The following is a 19,767-nucleotide window of genomic DNA, read 5'->3' on the forward strand; positions in this document are numbered from 1 at the left end:
CCCATACACCTGTGAAAGCACTCATTCATACTCTGGGATACTTATAATGGTAAATGGAGAAAGGAGAAAAAGAAGCTACAGAGTGTTTAAGTAAACACCTTTGCATTAAAAATTTCATTTAGTCACAACATATAACTAGGTGTGGATATTTATTTCTTTGTCATCAGAGGTGACATTTCTATTTCCATCAAAATTGTCTCCACTGTTAAAGGCATTCAAATATATAACTAGGTTACAGACTAGCTTTTTACACACGCTTTATTTTCTCAGAATCTCTCTCAGTGTCTCCTCTTTTTTTCTCTTAGTATCTGTCTTTCTGGCACGTGCGTGGGCATACACACACATACACACAGACACAGGGTTTGTTTGTTTGTTTAATTTAGAAAGTAGTCAAGTAGAGAAAAGGCAATGTAGTCTAATGGAAAAAACAATGAACTAATAATGTTCAGTCCCAGGCTCATTGCCTAGACTAAGTTATTTGTTTTGTTCTTGCTTGGTGTTTCCCACTGCAAAGTGGGAGAACATAACCAATAAGTTTATCTCAGATGTCCTTGAATACTATATATGAAGGTCTATACCAGTATAAGAGTATATCAGTTTGAATGGGAGGCAGTTACTAGTCCAACACCTACTTTGGAACCCACTACATAATAATACAAAAATTTGAGAATGGATCACCCATTAAAAAGCATGAGTTCAATGCAATTGTCATGGAAATGAGCAACTGTCCACATTTTAAAAAGACTTGGTTTCAACTTGTACCTTTTGCTCTAATAGGAGTTATCTATGCAGAAGGTTTTGCTCTAATAGGAGTTATCTATGCAAAAGGTTAGTCCCTGTACCAGTTAAACTGGGTAGGATGGATTCTTGATGTAGATAAAATGGTACTAGTAGCAAAGAAAGGACTAAAGTTTTAAGTGCTTAGAACTTTGGTCTCAGGGGTCACTTAGTCCAAGTTTCTGTCCTGAGTCTCTACTCCCTCTGTCAAGGAAGCTTTGCTGGACTCTTTCAGCCTCTGCTTGACGGGAAACGCCCACCACCTTGGGGCAGCTCTTTGGAATTTTGGACAGTTTTGACAAATCATGTTAAAAAATGTCCTGTGTCTTTGTAACTTTCATCCATTAGTTTTAGTCCTGTTCCATGGACACACAGAATAAGCCTGTTTGAAGATTGAAGTCAAGCTTCTTGGAATACTGTCTTTTCTCAAAGAAATGACCTTAGATTCTACAACTGTTCCCCTTGAGGCAAAGTTTCATATTCCCTATTGTTCTGGTTATTCTCTTTTTTCTAGATGCTGGTAGATCCCTCTTATAGTGTGCTGCCAGCCAGGCTGGTGTGGCCCAGTGATTTTGTGGGGCATGCAGGAGGCAGTCAATGATTCTCTCTCATAATTGATGTTTCTATCTCTCTCTCTCCTTTCATCTCTGAAATCAATTATATATTGTTTAAAAAGCATGCTGTTGGGAAATGCCCCCTGAGCATTTTGTGAAGATCTGACCAGCATGATCACTTCCATCATTCTCAACACTATTCCTCTTCTTGTGGCCTAAGCAGGCATAAGCGTTTTGGCGGCATCAAATTCTTTCTCTTTAGTGATTGCCTTGGCACAAGCAGCACACTGCCACTCTGCCAGAGTGAGAGCAAAAGATGCAGTCGAGTCTGGCCGCATCTAGGCACCTTTACAGAGAATAGGCTGGGGACCTGGACAGGGGAGAGAACAAAGACAGGTGTGGAGCTATAGAGTGGCTTGTTTGGGATGGTTGGGAAGGGAAGATTTAGAACTGAGAGATAGTAAAGTTAATTTGGAGCCGAAAATATATATTTTAATGAGGAGGTCGGAAAAGTAATCAGATCCTATCTTGGATCCTATTCAATGGCAGCTGCTACTTGCATAAAGCAAGGAAGACTTCAAAGAAATAAAAGTTGTTAGGAAAAATCCAGATGTCGTTGCTTTGTATGTTGCCATAGTATGCTGGCCAGTCTCCAAGATGGCCCCTAATGGTTCTTACCTCCTTATCTCCTTATTCATACTCTTCAGGCTCGCTTAAGTAACCAATAGGATATTGTGGAAATGATAGTTGTTACTTCTGATTAGGTCATGAAAGATGTGGCTGCTGCGTTGCTCTCTTGGATCACTTGCTCTGGAGGATGTCAGCCACCATGTCATGAAGACATTCAAGCCCTATAGAAAGATCTTCATGGTAAGAAACTTGGGCTTCTTGCCAACAGCCAGCAACTGAGTAGCCTTGTGAGTGAGCCATGTTGGAAGAGTCTCCCTTAATCCCAGTCACACCTTCAGATGACTGCAGCCCTTATAGATATCTTGACTGCAATCTTTTGAGACCCCAAACCAGAACTATCCAGCTAAGATCCTCCTCAATCCCTGACCTAGAGAAACGGTGAGGTGATGTTTATTGCTGTTTAGATTACTAAGCTACTAAGTTGTAAGTCGCTAAAGTTTGAGGAATTTGTTATGCAGCTATAGATAACTAACACAGATAGGATAGAAAGGAGGGATGAAAAGTAAAGGCTGCGCATACTAGGCTTGGACTTGTCCTGGCCCCTAAAGGTGGAACAAGGACTAGCTTCATTTCTACTTCAGGACACTGCTGACAGCCACATAGGGCTAGAGGATGACAAGCCGGCCCTCTTGTCTCCTCTGCCTCCTAGGGGAGGACTAGGATGACATTGAGAACTCACACAAATGTTGTTTTCGGCTTTCCCGCAGCTCCTGGGAAAAGCTGCATTGTCCTGCTAGTAGGCTGTGGGTCCTTAAGAGCATGGCTCCGATTTTACTTGTTGCTATCCCCATTGCCCAGCAAGTGAACATTTATGAACAATGAATGATATTAAGGGAGAGAGCAAAATACCTTCCTCCTTCTGAGTTCTGGAGAGTCCATTCTTGGAGAGGAATCACAGTTCCTCAAGGCAGTTTCAATAATAATAGCATGCCTGGCATCAGACATTTTCACTATTAAAAAAACAACAATACCCTGTTTCACTAGTTTAAAAAGCCCCTCTATTTAAGCTCATTGCTTTTAAGAGCTTCCTTTCACATGTCCATTCATTTCTTCTATGAAATGTTGCTTTCACTGTTGCTCAAACTCCCAAGGTGCTTGATCTAGGGGAGCAAAGAGATCTGCTGCACACAGACCAACAGACCGCTGCCGAAGTTGCCCAAAACTCACAGTGGAAAGAGCCCTGGAATGGAATTAGGAGGCCTGGTTCTGGGCTGCTGTCACCGATTCCCGTACATGTCCTTGGACAAGTTTGCTCCCTCTCTCTAGATCTCAGCTCCTTTACCTCAAACTGAGAAAGGGGGTCCAGTGGGGTCCTCCCAAGTCTGGGTTCCAAGGTGCGATCGGAAAGCGAAAGCAGCGGTCAGCAAGCCTCTGAGTAGCTGTTACGCTTACAGTACAAGGTCCCCCGGACTTCCCTTTCTGTCCCAAGGCTATGGCCTCGGGGAAAGGCTGTCAAGTTCACCGACTGGGAAGAGTCTTCCGGGTTTGAAAGCTCGGTCTCCGTGTTTCCAGTTTGGTTACCAACCCTGGGTGACCTTGGGCAAATTCTTCTCTCTGGACCTCGGAGCCGGGACCTCCCTGTTATCCAGAAGAGGCTCGAAGACCTGGGAAGCGACCTGGAGAGCTTTCCGCGAGATTTTTTTCCTACCAACTGGGTAGCTCAGCCCCTGCGCGGGGTCCAGTCCCGCCAGCCGTCCTCTCCGAGGTGCAGTCGAAACTTCAACCAGCGCGGCTTCCGAGGCGGTGGCTACAGGTGAGTTCTTAAAGGGGCCGCTGGCGCCTGGGTCACACCTGAGACCGAAGACTGCGCGGGGGATGCCGGCCGGGGGGAATGAATGAATGAATGAATGAATGAATGAATGAATGAATGAATGAATGAATGAATGAGCAAAAGAAGGAACGGGCTTTCCCTTCCCACGCTTAAATGCATTCCTGCTTGGAATCAATCACGGAGATTTTAAAATCCACTAGTAAAACCCTAAAACTCTTATCAAAGTAACCCATCTCCCCAGTTTACGTGCCCTTCTTTAATGCACCCCCCGACCGCCCGCAAAACTTTTACTGAGGGGCAAAGAGTAACTTTAAAAAAATAAATCCACACAAAGTGGAAGACAGTGCAGAGACGGTACCCCGGCCCCAGCACCTCCGTTCTCCCCCTTCCCAGGCCCCGCCTTCCCCGCCCCCTGACGTGGCTGGTGCCGGCGACTCCTCCGCCGGGTCGCTTTTCGCGGTCGGAGATCCGCCCCGGGGGCGACAGGCGCTGTCTCCCGACGTGGAGTTGGGAACAGCACGTGCTTAGTGAGGTTAAACCTTAAAGCGTGTCCCGGACTGTGTCTCGGCCCCGGTGTTGGTGAAGCCGCATCTGTCTGCAGACACCCCGACCCTTTCGAGCCTGGGGTGCATCCTGCTCCAAACCGCGGGCCACCCCAGTGGGCTCGGGCGGGGGAACGGCGAGCCTTCCCGGGGCACCCGGGCCACCTGTAGAGTCTGTGTGTCAACGCCTTTGTCCTCGGAGCCCTTCGCTGGCCGCCCCTGTGCGCGAGCGGGGCCACTCGAGACGCCGCGGGGGCCGCCGCCCCCTCCCCAGCGCCCGCCCGGCCCTCCTCCCCCTTCCCACCCAAAGGTAGCGCGGAGAGCTCGGGGCGCCGCGCGAGCCGCCTCCTCACTTCCCATTGGCTGCGAGCGCCGGGAAGGCGGTCACGTGGGGGCGCGGCCAGCCAGCTTCGGGGCCGCCATCTTGGCGGAAAGTTTGGGGGGAGAGAGGTTGGGGGCGCGGAAAGAGGCGAGGTTCCGGGGGTGGGACGGCTAGGAGGGGCGAGGGCGAACGGGCGAGCGGGCCCCGGCGAGCGAGGAGGCGGCGGCCGGGGACGAGGACGAGGCCGCGGGGGTGCGGCCGCCGACGGGAGCTCCTCCCCCGTTCTCGCACCCCCCTCAGCTGAGCTCCTCCGGCCCCGGGCGGGGCGGGGGGACGTGGAGCGGGGCAGGGCGGGGGAGCCGCCCCGAGTGGGTCCGGGGCGCACCCCAGCGCCGAGCGCACGCCGCTCCCGGGAAGTTTGTGGCGGCGCCGCAGGTGTGGGGGCCCGCGGAGGTGTGCATGTGGGGCGCGAGGGCGTCGCGGAGAGCGGCCGCTGCCCTGCCCGGCCCCCGCTGGAGTCGCCCGGAGGAAGCGAGCCCGGCCGGAGACAGGCAAGCGAGGGGAGGGGGCCCGGGCGCGGCGTGGCGCTCCGCCCGCCGGTGCCGTCCGCGGAGCGATTTACCGCCGCCGCCGGCTTCGGGGCTGAGGGTCGGAGCGCCCGGTCCCCATCCCCGTCGCCGGCGGGGCGTCGGAGCGCCGGTGCCGGGGGAGGGGTGGCCTCCCGTCTAGGCTTTCGGTGCGGGTCGGAGAGGGGGCAGCTTTCGAGGAGGATTGGGGGGCCGACGTGGGTCCGCGCTCCGTGGGCAGAGGGGTCGCCCCCCAGGTGAAAGCTCGCCGGGCTGCCTGGCACCGCTGGGGTTCCAGGCTCTGCCTTTCACTAGGGAAAACTTTGCCCAGGTGGGTTGGGCAGTGGGGCCCGGAGTTTTTCCGATGTGAGATGTAGGGGGGGGGGGGGGTTGGGGGGGAGGAGTGCCAGGTTCACCACGATTCTCTTCTCTTCTTTAGTTCTGTTTCTTTTCCGATTTCTGTTTTAAAGGTGTGTGCCCTCTTCCTGACTCTGGGGGAAAATGCCGGTCCGGAAGCAAGGTGAGGATTGGTTATGGCACTGTTCCCGTGGACGGCACTCGCTTTTCTGTATGTGTGTTTTCTAATTGCTGTGTTTTATTAGTGTTTAACTCTTAACGAGACAGCACAGTCCTATCCTCCCTGCTTAGGGGATCCAAGCCTCACATCATTCAGAAGATGGACACATCCATATGTGTGTCAAACTTTCTTGATCTCTCTCTAGAAACTAGAGGGGCAATGGATATTTTACCTCGGAACGTCGTCTTTAAAACTCTGAATTGGTGTTTTCATGTTTCGCAATATTATTCTTACTAAACACTATTTTGAGCAGTGTGGGATACTGGCAAAAAACTATTATTTTGAAACAGTTACTATTTGGGTTATAAGGACAAAGTATAGATTATCTGCTTTTGCATATCAGATCAGCTGCAACTGTTACCAGTACTTTGATTAAAATGATCTTTTATTGTGGTAGACTACCAGTACACATTTATTAAAACCACGTACCTTCCTCCTTTCTCTACTGTGACATATATTTAAATTTTTTTGAATCATTCTAAGGAATAGAGGTGTGCATCAGTTGACCAGGAGGATTTGGGAACTGTATAGATGCCTTGCAGAATCATTTGCTGCACAGCTACTGTGTAATAAACACTTCCTTGTAAAATAATTTTAATCAGACTCTTTTTTCCCTTAGATACCCAGAGAGCATTGCAACTTCTGGAAGAATATCGTTCGAAACTAAGCCAAACTGAAGACAGACAGCTCAGAAGTTCCATAGAACGGGTTATTAACATATTTCAGAGCAACCTCTTTCAGGCTTTAATAGGTGGGAGTTAAAACTTTATTTGTGACCATTATGTGTCAGCTAGGCTTAATGTTCCTTTGATTTAACTTATTTTAAACTTAAGAGAGTGATGTAGTTGGTTCTCTTTGAGGCATTCAGTAACTTGAACATCCAGTGAGTTATATATTTCGATAGGCCAATATTCTTTCCAAAGATATCTAAGACAGCCTTTCACTATGATTATTTTAGTAGTCTTCGAAAACAGTGTTTCCTGTCCTAGTATTAACTATTAAAAGAGGGTGTAGTTACAGAAATGTTTCAGCACCCTAAAGGTAACGACTGAGTAACTGGTAGCTTTCCATATTTGACTTGTATTTCTCTGGAGTCCTTGAAAATGTTTGAAGAGTAACAGAACATTCATTTACCTTAACACAGACCTCTGTTTAAACTTGGCATTCAGAATTTTAGATCTGAAAATGGCCTTAGAGATGATCTTGTCCAATCTTATTTTACAGGCAAGAACATTGAAACAGAGTTGTATTCTTAATTGTTACTTAAATTTGAAGTGATGCATTGTTTTAAATGAGAACTGAACAAATAAGAGTCCTGCATTCTATTCCTGACACTGCCATTAATTGAATGATAGTACATAAATTATATAACCTTTTCTAGATACTATGTCACCTAGAATGTGGATGCAGTGGAATAGTGGTTTTAAGACTTTTTTAAAAAAATAGCTAGGTCCTTTTTAAAACAAAATCTTATATTTTGTAAGCAATCACCAGTATATAAAACAAGGTGATTGGTCTCTGGCCCTCTCCTCCAGTTACCTTGAAAAGTGTGTAAACCACTGAACTAAAAATTTGTCTCTTCCAATTCTAAGAATAAAATTTTATTTTTTTATTAGTCACTGACTATATAACATATTAAAATAAGACCTGTACTTCATTGCATTATAGTTATTTCCTCAGTAACTTCCAAATAGATACGGCTTTACATCTCATCTATCTGTTGATAGATAAACTTTTGATGTGATTTGAAGTCCACCTTCAAGTTAGTGTACTCAGAAATAACTTGCTGGTAAATTGATATTTTCTACTAAATTTGTTTTAGAATTAAAGAAGATTTTAAAAACACTCAATACACCTGAATAAGTTTTTAAAATTTAACATTATTATAAACATTAAAAAATATACAAGACTAGAGAGAACAGTATAATGAACTGCTATATATCTGACACTTACCTTAAAAATTAATCAACATTTTGCTTTTTTTTTTTTTTACCTTTAAATTGATGAACATATTCTATATTTGAATTTCTAAACTGATGTTTAAGGTCCAAATGGATGATCAAATTGGATTCTTCTGTAAAAACAGCAAAAAAAAGGAAAGGAAAAATAATTTTTTGTTATTTGGTTTTCTAAACCAACATTAAATCTAGGAATGTTTTGTTTTGTGGGGTAACTGTTTAAAAAAGTAGTATGAGTATTAAGTCCTCTTTTACATATAGTTGTAGACAGAGAGAGACAGATGCAGTCTTCCTCCGTGTGAAGTTTGCAACTTAAGAAAATTAGTTGCTTAGTGAAGTAACCAAACCGTCTATGCTTAGATTTCTCTGTAGATTGGAGGTAAATTTCTGTTTGGAGAAAAATTTTTTTTTACATATTCTGCCTTGCCTATTTGAATGTTTTTACCTATTGAATTCTGACAGAATTAGTTTCCTAATTATTAAGGTTATATTTGTGAATCTTTGTCCTGCATAATTTCATTGGTTGTGAATTTACTTTGATATTTAGATTTAATTATATTTTAATTTGGGGGGGATATGGTATCAGATTTTGGTTTAAGGAAAGTAATAGATTTTAGGAATTTTGAAACAGGTAGATTTAGTAGAGGTTTTTGTGTGTTTACATTCTGTAATTGAATTGTTGACAAATATATGCATTCTTTTCTATTTGTTGAATTTAGATTAATTTATTAGCCTTTATTTTTTCAGTGTTTGAAAATATTTAGGTCAATACGATTTTCTTTTTCTTCTGCACCTACACCATTGTTTTTGAAATAGTGTGATAATGTACTTTACACCTGTAAATCAACATTGCAGGATCATATGGTAGTTATGTTTTTTAATTTTTAAGGAACTATCATACTGTTTTCCATAGAAGCCATCTTAATGGCTATCAGAATATGACACTTTTAAGTGTGTGTAAACAGAAATAATGGCTAACATTAAGCACTTTTTATGTGCTAATACAGCATCTGTTTAGTTATCATAATCCTATGAGGTGTATATTCATCTATGAGATGATTATACCATTTTATAGATTAGAAAACTGAGGCACTGAGAAATGACATCTTTTGCCCAAGGATGCTAAATTGTGGAGCCAGAAATTGAACTCAGCTAATCTGAATCCAGAGCCTCTCCTCACTGCCAACTACTAGGCTATTCCATAAGTTGAATATTTTTTTTTATAAATGTGTATTTTTCCCACTTGCCTGGGACTCTTTTTTAAAAAAATATATATTTTATTGAATTTTTTACAGAGGAATGGAGAGGGATAGAGAGTTAGAAACATCGATGAGAGAGATTCTCTCATCAGCTGCCCCCTACACACCCCCTATTGGGGATGTGCCCGCAACCAAGGTACATGCCCTTGAACAGAATCAAACCTGGGACCCTTCAGTCTGTAGGCTGACGCTCTATCCACTGACCCAAACCGGTTAGGGCTGAATATTTTAATGTGATAAAGACCACTAACAACAATAATATTTAACATAGATACTGATCTGTAGGTTCTGTTGTGTTTTTTTTTTTTAAGTTTTTACTTTGAAGGTGAATGTTCATGATGATGGAATTTATGTATTTTGAAAAGTGTATTTAACTTAGTAATCAAAGGGCGAACTTCCAGGTATAATGGTAAATGTCAGAATTTCTTAGATTTTTTGACTTTTTTATTGGTTCCAGTAACGTTATATTTTAGTCTGTTGCTGTGTGTGTATGTAACTTTGCAGGTTAGGTTTGAGAATGGAAAACATTTATGGATGTGGACCAACTATTAGCTAAAATTTTATGGAATTGGAGGAAAATTTTATAAAATTTTTAGTTGGTGGTTTTGATTGAATTAGATTATTTGTTAATAGTTTCATTTACTACTGCTCTGAAGCAGTGCTTTGATTATGTTGAATCTGGTTGAATTCTCTTTAGAACCTTTTAATCACATCTGTAAAGCATCTATAAATATTTTTTGTAGTTTAAGCTATTTCATCTATATAGGGTCAAATTTCTCTGCTGAATTTTTCCTTTTCTAATTATTTTTTTCAGTACTCTATCCAGTCTAGGACCAGGTATTGCATTTAGTTGTCATGTCTTTTTAGTGTCCTTTAATCTGGGTACATTTCCACAGTCTTCCTTTATCTTTTATGACTTTGACATTTTTGAAGAACACAATTTTCCATTCCTCTTATTTTTTTATGCATTGTTTCTCATTTTGGATTTTTCTTATGCTTGCTCCTAATTAGATTTAGATTATGTGTTCCATAGGGTTCTGCACATCCAGAGGTACACATCTTCTGCCCTGCATTGATGTTACTTTTGATCACCCAATTAAGGTGTTATCTCATTACTCTACAGCAGTGGTTCTCAACCTTCCTGATGCCGCGACCCTTTAATACAGTTCCTCATGTTGTGGTGACCCCCCCATTTCATTGTTACAAATTGAACATAATTAAAGCATAGTGATTAATCACAAAAACAATATACAATTATATATGTGTTTTCCGATGGTCTTAGGCGACCCCAGTGAAAGGGTCATTTGACCCCCAAAGGGGTCGCGACCCACAGGTTTGAGAACCGCTGCTCTACAGTTACTGTTTTTTTCCCTTGCATCTTATAAGCAATCTACAGGCCCAGTGCACTGATTCATCCACTGGTGGGGTCCCTCGGCCTGGCCTGCAGGGATCAGTGGACCTCTGTGCTCCCGCAGCCCGGCTTTACCCGTCAGCTTGTCAAGCTCCAGCCCGCTGTCCACATTGATCCCACACAGCACAAAGTAGTGCATGAAGCAGCAGGCGGCTGGGCACCCCGCTACTCCCGGCTCTGCTGTGCCTGCAGGGAGTGTCTGCAGGAGAGGCTAGCGCTGCTGCAGCTGTGCTCGCCAGCAGTCAGCAGCCCGTCAGCTGAGCGGCGCTCCCGTGCTCCCACTGTGGGAGCGCACTGACCCCCAGGGGGCAGCTCCTGCATTGAGTGTCTGCCCCCTGATGGGCAGTCCGCATCATAGCTACTGGCCGGTTGTCTGGTCATCTGGTCTCTTAGGCTTTTATATATATATAGAATAGAGGCCCGGTGTATGAAAATCCATGCACTGGCGGGAGGGTGGGTGTCCTCAGCCTGGCCTGCCCCCACTAACAGTCCGGGAGCCCTCAGGTGATGTCCAACTGACAGCTTAGGCCTAAGCCGTAGTCTGGCCTCCCTCTGCAGGAGGCAACCAGGCTGATCAGGGGAAGGTGCTACCCCCATCACCCTGCCGCCGCCACTGCCTCTGTCCTCCCTCTGCGGGAGGTGACCACGCCGATCAGGGAAAGGTGCCCCCCCTCCCCCCCCATCACCCCGCTGCTGCTGCCACTGCCGGCCCTCCTTGGCCCTCGCAGTCACTGCAGCTTTGTTCGGAAGGATGTCCAGAAGACATCTGGTCTAATTAGCATATTACCCTTTTATTAGTATAGATTGCTTTTCAGCAAAATTGTCACATACAATTTAGCATTCATTGATGATGCTTGCCTGAACCAGTTTTTACTATGTTCAGAATAACAGTTTTATAAAAGTAGCACTCCTCCGCATTTTCCAATTAACACTTGGCATCTTACTGTAATTAAGAGCCCTTCTCCCCCATCTATTTCTCTGTCCATCTGTTGATGTATCTATCTATTTTCTTTCAATAGTTGATAATTTATTACTATCCTTAATACTTTTGGTGCTCAGATTGTCTCAGATTTATCTAGTGGGAGCCCTCACAAACTTGTTCTTTTGTCCTTATGACATACCCTATCATTTTTTAAAGCATTTTCTTACTTTTGGCATAACATGATATTCTAGGTTCACTTGTACATATCCTGCTTCAGCCTTGGAATCAACCATTTCTGAGAAGCTCTAGTTCCTTTTGATACACCCCTTGTTTTAAAGAATATGTATGTTAATACCCTATGGCTGTTAGTCAAATAGTATTTAAAGTAAAGTAATTTATTGTTGGATACTGGCTTGACATTTTTCCTGTTTCTAGTGTGTGAAGCACAAATTGTAATACAGTTAAGTTTTATATGATACTAGGGGCCTGGTGCACGAAATTCGTGCACTGGGTGTGTGTGTGGGGGGGAGTGTCCCTCAGCCCAGCCTGCCCCCTCTCACATACTGGGAGCCCTCAGGCTTTGACCCCCATCACCCTCCAATCGCAGGATCGGCCCCTTGCCCAGGCCTGACGCCTCTGGCCTAGGCGTCCGGCCCGGGCAGCGGGGACCCGCAGCTGCAGCGGCCCCGCGATCGTGGGCTTCGCTTTAGGCCCAGGCAAGGGACCCCTAGCTCCTGGGACTGCTAGCTTCGACCGTGCCCAGCTCCCATCGCTGGCTCCACCCCTACTTCCTGCTATCACTGTCCAGGGCGGCAAAGGCACCTGATTCTCCGATCATGGCTGGGGGGCAGGGCAAAGGCGGCCCCAGTGCCGCCTTTGCCCTGCCCCCCAGCTCTTAGCTCCCCCCTGGGTTTCCGGTCACTGTCAGTGTCAGGGGGCTTCTTCCTGCTTTCCCTTTCGCCTCCCTGCATTGTGCCTACATATGCAAATTAACCGCCATCTTGTTGGCAGTTAACTGTCAATCATAGTTGGCAGTTAATTTGCATATAGCCCTGATTAGCCAATGAAAAGGGTAGCTCGTACGCCAATTAACCATTTTTCTCTTTTATTAGTGTTGATTCTTTGGTGATCAAAAAGGCTATTTAAATGTACATTGGCTTAGAAGAAAACAGTGAATCTGCTCGAGTAGATTTGACAGTTGTCTCTCTTAGTTAATAAAAACGTACTTTTAGTCAATTAACTGATACAAGTTTTTTCTCTAAATGGCAGGGTTATATTTCAATTTTCATTCAGCCTTCTCTCCTCTTTGTTCCATAGGGTGAATATCCTTTTAGAATGTTATTCTTTGTGTATACATATGCACTTTCATTTTGCAAACTCCCTGCACAAATAGAATTGTTTCTTTCATGGGAATTGATACTTAAAATCAGTGTGTAAAGTGAAAAATCCCATCAGATTAAAATTATCCTTGAAAATTTTTCCGGAATTCAACACTGTCTGTCATTAACTACAGTACAATTGTTTTTTTCCTCTAGTGGAAAGAAATAATTTTTTCTTCAGTTGAGCAATAGATGAAGTAGTTGGCTTGTGATTAAGTAACCTCTTATACTAAAAGCTCATAATTCTAGAATCACACTCAGCACAGTAAGATACAGAGAGGTGCTCACATTATGAGAAATGCATGAAAATGGACACTATATGAGGGAACAATCTTCATCCTTCTAATTTTTTATTAGTGACATTCACTTACTGGGGGTGTCTGATAGGTAGAACGTTATCTTTTTTTGGTAGAAGGAGGTGCTGTAGGTGAATTTGCGCAAGTGCATATAGTATGACTTTTCCGTATTACCCATATTAACTATTTTTATACTACAAAATTTATTATTTGATATCTTTCCATTTTAGTCAATTTGTGCAACTTTAAATGACTGTGTTTACATTGTATAGATTTACTGTAGTTTTATTAATGATGTCCTAGGAACATTTAGGCATATAATTTTTTGGCATTATAGACAATATTGCGTTTGTATATGCCTCTTTTTTCTGCATCCTTTATTATATCTTTGGGATAGTTTTCTAGAAATGAATTGCTAGATAGAAGGGGATATGGATTTTAAAAGGCATTTGATGTAATTCATTAAATTACCCTTAGAAATATTTTATAGATTCAAATTTTTAGGCAGCATGTAGAAGAATGACTAATTCACTATACCTTAAACAAGATGGAGTATTATTAATCTTTTTAATATTTTTATTCTGATATGTAAAATACATATTTAGTCATTTTGATGTTTTATTGTGTATTTCTCTGATGAAAGAAATGACCAATGATGTCAGAATTTTCCTACATTGTTTCTTTTAATTTATTTTGTGAATTGTTTGTTCATATCATTTGCCCCTCCCATCACCTTTCCCCCCCTTTTTTTCTTAGAGGTATAAAATCTGTTAGAGATGTTAACTCTATATGCCGTGTAAGTTGCAACTAGCTTCCCTTGTTGTCATTTGTTTTTAAACTTTTATTTAAAAAACACATAGGTATGTGTATATATGGTTAGATTTATCAGTTGTGTGTGTGTGTGCGTGCGCACGCTCATTTCTTGTTTTTAGTACCATGATTAGAAAGGCTTTCCTATCCCCAAGATGATTATTATATTTAAATTCTTTCATGGCTTATCTTTTTAACATTTAAATCTTTAATAGATTAGAAATTATTATTTTTTAATCCTCACTTGAGAGTGTGTGTGTGTGTGTGTGTGTGTGTGTGTAAATTGATTTGAGAGTGAGGGAGAGAAAAAAGAAACAAACCATCATTCAGTTGCCTTCTGTACATATGCCCCGACCGGGATCAAATCCATAACCTAGGTATGTCAGGGCACTTCGGGAATTGAACCCGCAACCAACCAACTGAGCCACATTGGCCAGGGCTAGATTGGAAATTATTTTGAAATGAAGTATGAGATTGCTTTTTAAAACAGAATTTGTTACTTATTATGCTCCCTTGTATGTTTTCTTAAATTATTAGACTTTAATTTTTTTCAGCAGTTTTAGGTTTACAGAAAATCTGATTGGAAAATACAGAGTTCCCATATCATCATCACCCCCCCACCCCATTCCCCTATTATTAACGTCTTGCACTAATGTGGTATATTTGTTAACAGTTGATAAGCCATTGATATATTGTTATTGACTAAAGTTCATAATTTACATTGGGTTTCACTTTTTGTGTTATACATTGATAAAATTGACATTCACATTTGTTGCTTTAGCACATGTATCCACCATTTTAGTATCATACAAAGTAGTTTTACTGCCCTAAAAATCTCTTGTGCTCCACCTGTTCATTTTTTCCTCCCTCCCCCAGAACCCATGGCAACCAGTGATCTTTTTATTATCTCCATAGTTTTGCCTTTCAGATTGGCTTCTTTCACTTAGCAACATGTATTTAAGGTTTCTCTGTCTTTTCATGGCTTGGTAGCTCATATATATATATTTTTAAAGACTTTATTTTTAAGAACAGTTTTGGGTTCATAGCAAAATTGAGAGAAAGGTACAGAGATTCCCCACATACTCCCTGCTTCAACATATAACATAGCCTTCCCCATTATCAACATCCCCCACCTGAATGGTACATTTGTGACAGTTGATGAACCTACATGGGCACACCATTATTACCCAAAGTCCATAGTTTACCTTAGTGTTCACTCTGTTGTACATTTTATAGGTTTGGACAACTGTATAATGACATGTATCCACCATTATAGTATACAGAGTAATTTCACTGCCCTAAAAATCCTCTGTACTCTGCCTCTTCATCACTTTCCTACCTCTAACCCCTGATAATCACTGATCTTTTTTTGTTATCTCCATAGTTCCGCCTTCTTCAGGGATGGCACATAGTTGGAATCACACAGCATGTAGCCTTTTCAGATTGGCTTCTTTTATTTAGTAATATACATTTAAAGTTCTTCCACATCCTTTTATGGCTCGATAGCTCTTTTTTTTTTTTTAAATACTGAATAATATTGATTGTCTGGATGTACCAGTTTATCTTTTCACCTATTGAAGTATATCTAGGTTGTTTCCAAGTTTTGGAAGTTATGGATAAAGCTGCTACAAACACGTGTATAGATTTTTGTGTGGACATTTAAGTTTTCACCTTATTTGGGTAAATATCCAGGAGTGCAATTGCTGCATTGTACCATAAGAGTATGCTTAGCTTTGCAACAAACTACCTAACTGTCTTCCAAAGTGGGTGGCAATGAATTAGAGTTCCTGTTGCTCCATATCCTTGCCAGCAATTGGTGGTATCAGTGTTCTGTATTTTGGTCATGCTAATAGATGTAGAGTGGTATCTCATTGTTTTAACGTGCATTTCCCTGATGACATGTGCAGCACTTTTTCACGTGCTTGTCTATGTGTAATGTAAACATAATGCACTGGGAAACAGAAATATTTGTGCAAAGTGTTTCATTGCAATATTCACTGTCTTAGGATAATCGCTTTTGTGTGGTGGTTGGGAACCAAACTTGCAATATTTCTGAAGTAGGACTGTATTTGTTTTGCGTCACTACTTTCAGTTCTTTTGGTTATATACTTGGAAGTTGAATTGCTGGGTCAAATGGTAATTCTCTGTGTAATGTTTTGAAAGACCACTATACTGTTTTTTTCTACAGTAGCTGCATAATTTTATATTCCTGTTAACAATGCACAAGGGTTTAATTTCTCTACATCCTCATCAAGGCTCTTTATTTTTCTGTTTTGTTGATGATACTAGCTATCCTAATGGGTATTTTACTCAGCTTATTTTGTCTTAAGCCTGATATTGTTTAAATAATATGAATATTTGGTTCTCTAGTCCAGCGGTCGCCAACCTTTTGGAACTCAGACCACCAGTGGTCCAGACCACCAGTGGGCGATTGCTGCTCCAAAGGTTTTCTTAAACCAGCAGTTGCCAATCTTTCAGACCTTACAGACCACCAGTGGTCTGCGGACCACCAGTTGGCAACTGCTGCTCTAGTCCATGGGAGCTCAGATATAGCAAACTAGAAAGGTCTGTTTGATAGATGACTATATGACCTAGATTTAAGGCATTTCAATTGCTAGTAGCTAGATGCAAATGAACTTTTGAAAAACTTATGTAGGGAACACTTTGTTCCTTAACCATACCAGATAGTAAAATGTTACTCTGCGTTGTATTAGTCTAGATCTCAGTTGTCCTATTTGGTAACCATTAGCCAAATATAACTATTTAAATTAATTAAACCTAGATGAAATGATAAGTTCAGTTCCTCAGTCACACTAGTCACATTTTAAGTGTTCAATAGTCACATGTAGGTACTGGCTACCATATTTAGAGAGAGTGGAAGGAATGGGGAGAGACAGAGAGAGAAATATCAGTGTGAGAGAAACACATCAATTGGTTGCCTCCCGCAACAGCCCGGACTAGGGATGGGGTTAGAGCCTACAACCTAGGTACTAGTATGTGTCCCTGACCAGAATCAAACCGGCCGCTCTAACCTATGAGCAAAATCTAGCACAACTAGGGCAACTATAGAGCATTTTTATCATTGCAGAAAGTTCTTCTGGACAGCATTGGTCCAGATTTTCATTAGAGATGTTATTGAAGAGTGAATACAGCGGTGTTTGTTAGTTAATCCTATATAATAAAAGCCTAATATGCTAAGTGTCCGGTTGTCCGGTCGGCCATTCAACTAATCAAAGTGTAATATGCTATTGATATGCTAAGGCCGCTCAATCGCTCAGTATGATGTGCACTGACCAGACGCTCCGACTGGTAGGTTAGCTTGCTGCTGGGGTCCGGCTGATCGGGACTGAGTGAGACGGGCTGGACACACCCTGGAGCCCTCCCATGGTCCCTTCCTGGCTGGCCAACCTCCCGCGTCCCTCCCTGGCCCCGATTGTGCATCGGTAGGGTCCCTCAGCTTGACCTGTGCCCTCTTGCAATCCGGGACTCCCTAGGGGGATGTCTAAGAGCTGTTTTCGGCCCAACGGCGGAACGACCAGTCGCTATGATGCGCACTGACCACCATGGGGCGGATGCTCAATGCAGGAGCTGCCTCCTGGTGGTCATTGCGCTCCTACAGGAAGAGCATTGCTCAGCCAGAAGCCGGGCTCATAGCTGGTGAGCGCAGTGGTGGTGGCAGGAGCCTCTCCTGCCTCCATGGCAGCCGGACACCCCCCGAGGGCTCCTGGACTGTGAGAGGGCACAGGCTGGCCTGAGGGACCCCTGAGTGCACGAATTTCGTGCACCAGGCCTCTAGTTATAGAATAAAAGGTCACATAGAAATTTAAGATTTGAAATTTGATTTGCAGTAATAATTTTATGTAGTGATGTGGGCTAAAGATTGGTAACTAACCAATTAATACTCATTTAGTGCTCTTGAGGCAAATACTATACTAGGAGTTCTGGATTTTCTTTGTGTTGTTAATTGTTATTTTTGTTTTTTTAGTAGGAAATACCTGTGTCTGTCTGTCTCTCTCTCTCTCTCTCTCCCGTCTCTCTTGATAGTTATAAATATACTAAAGGTCCAGTGCACGGGTGGGGTCCCTCAGCCTGGCCGGCGATCAGGTCCAACCGGGGCCTGTGGGGGCCGACCGGCTGGGGAGGGACTGTGGGAGGTCTCCAGGGCATGTCTGGTCCTCTTGCCCAGTCCCAATTGGTTGGACCCCAGCAGCAAGCTAACTTACCGGTTGGAGCACCTGCCCCCTGGTGGTCGTGCTCATTATAGCAACTGCTCGAGTGGTCGACCATTAGGTCGGACACTTAGCATGTTAGGCTTTTATTATTCTACTAGAGATTAATTTATTATATTATTTATTTATTTATTTATTTTTTAAATATATTTTATTGATTTTTTACAGAGAGGAAGGGAGAGAGATAGAGAGTTAGAAACATCGATGAGAGAGAAACATCGATCAGCTGCCTCCTACACATCTCCTACTGGGGATATGCCCGCAACCCAGGTACATGCCCTTGACCGGAATCGAACCTGGGACCTTTCAGTCCGCAGGCCGACGCTCTATCCACTGAGCCAAACCGGTTTCGGCGAGATTAATTTATTATTCTACGAAGAGATTCGTGCAATAGGCCTTCCCTTCTCCTGGCTGCGGGCACTGGTTTTCCTCTGGCACCTGGGACCCAGGCCTTCGCTCTGGCCAGAGCCGCCTTCCGTCCTCCGTCTTCGCAGCCCCAGCCGGAGCCACCTTCCATCTTCCGTCTTCGCTGCTCCGGCTCGCCTTCAATCTTCGCTCTGCTGCCTGGAGCCTACGTATGCAAATTAAGCGCCATCTTTGTTGGCAGTTAATTTGCATATCATGCTGATTAGCCAATGGGAAGCGTAGTGAAGGTATAGTCAATTACCCTGTTTGTCTATTATTAGATAGGATAATAAAAGCCTAATATACTAAGTTTCTGGTCAGCCATTCAACCAATCAAAGAGTAATGTGCTAATGATATGCTGAGGCCATTCAACTGCTCGCTCTGACAAGCCCTGACCAGCATGGGGTAGACGCTCCAACCAGTAGGTTAGCTTGCTGCTGGGGTCAGCCGATCTGGACTGAACAAGATGGGCTGGACACACCCTGGAGCCCTCCCATGGTTCCTCCCCAGCTGGCCAACCTCCCGTGTCCCTCCCTGACCCTGATCATGCACTGGTGGGGTCCCCTTGGCCTGGCCTGTGCCTTCTTGCAATCTGGGACCCCTTGGGGGATATCAGAGAGCTGGTTTTGGCCTGATCCCACAGGCCAGGCCAAGTGACCCACTGGTGCACAAATTCACTGGTGCACAAATTCATGCACTGGGCCTCGAGTATAGGATATTTCCTACACATATAAAATATATATCTTACATATATAGAAATATATGCCCTACTACATAAATAAACACATACTCTCACACATATATCTTCTACAAAAAAAAAAAATCCCCTAATATTTTCTGGAAAATAGCCCATATTTGAATTTCCGAATTTGTTACAATGTATTTTATAGCTCCTCTCTCTTCCTCCCACCACACATACTAGTCAAGGCTCAATGTTGTAGTTGGTTGCTATGTCTTTTTCATTTCTCTTATACAGAAAAATTTTTGCTTTCAAACAGTTTTTCTCTATCATGATATTAATTTTTTACAGAAACCAGGGCAGTTTTTTTGTAGAATGTCCCCTTCCCGATTTGTTTTGTTGCTTGCTTTTCTGGTGTCATATAATTTGTTCCTCTATCCCCTTTATTTCCTGTGAACTAGAAGTTGATTTTAAAGACTTGCTTTAGGTTCAGGTTAAACAAATTTTGGTAAGAACACTTTGTAGCCAGTGCTCTGAATTTGAATTTTTTATTTTCGTGATGGTTATGTGAATAGTTTTATATAGTGATTTATGATTTATAAATGCTTTCACATACAAT

General features: G+C 43.0%; 1 protein-coding gene across 12 annotated transcripts in view; it reads left to right on the top strand.

Annotated features, from left to right (window-relative positions):
- The first annotated feature begins 3,634 nt into the window (after positions 1 to 3,634).
- DLG1 (discs large MAGUK scaffold protein 1) overlaps positions 3,635 to 19,767 on the top strand; it is a 308,802-nt gene continuing 292,669 nt past the window's right edge. For 5 of the 12 annotated variants that reach the window (XM_059687456.1, XM_059687459.1, XM_059687463.1 and 2 more), the window contains exons 1-3: positions 4,784 to 5,207; positions 5,693 to 5,742; positions 6,419 to 6,550. In XM_059687456.1, the coding sequence (XP_059543439.1) occupies positions 5,724 to 5,742; positions 6,419 to 6,550 (151 nt within the window). In that variant the 5' untranslated portion in view covers positions 4,784 to 5,207; positions 5,693 to 5,723. Of the gene's footprint in view, positions 3,775 to 4,781; positions 5,208 to 5,530; positions 5,554 to 5,692; positions 5,743 to 6,418; positions 6,551 to 19,767 lie in introns of those variants that run through there. The other 7 variants (XM_059687460.1, XM_059687461.1, XM_059687466.1 and 4 more) reach the window with 4 other exon arrangements.

The sequence above is a fragment of the Myotis daubentonii genome, chromosome 3 (genome assembly GCF_963259705.1).
Source record: "Myotis daubentonii chromosome 3, mMyoDau2.1, whole genome shotgun sequence".
Taxonomy (NCBI): domain Eukaryota; kingdom Metazoa; phylum Chordata; class Mammalia; order Chiroptera; family Vespertilionidae; genus Myotis; species Myotis daubentonii.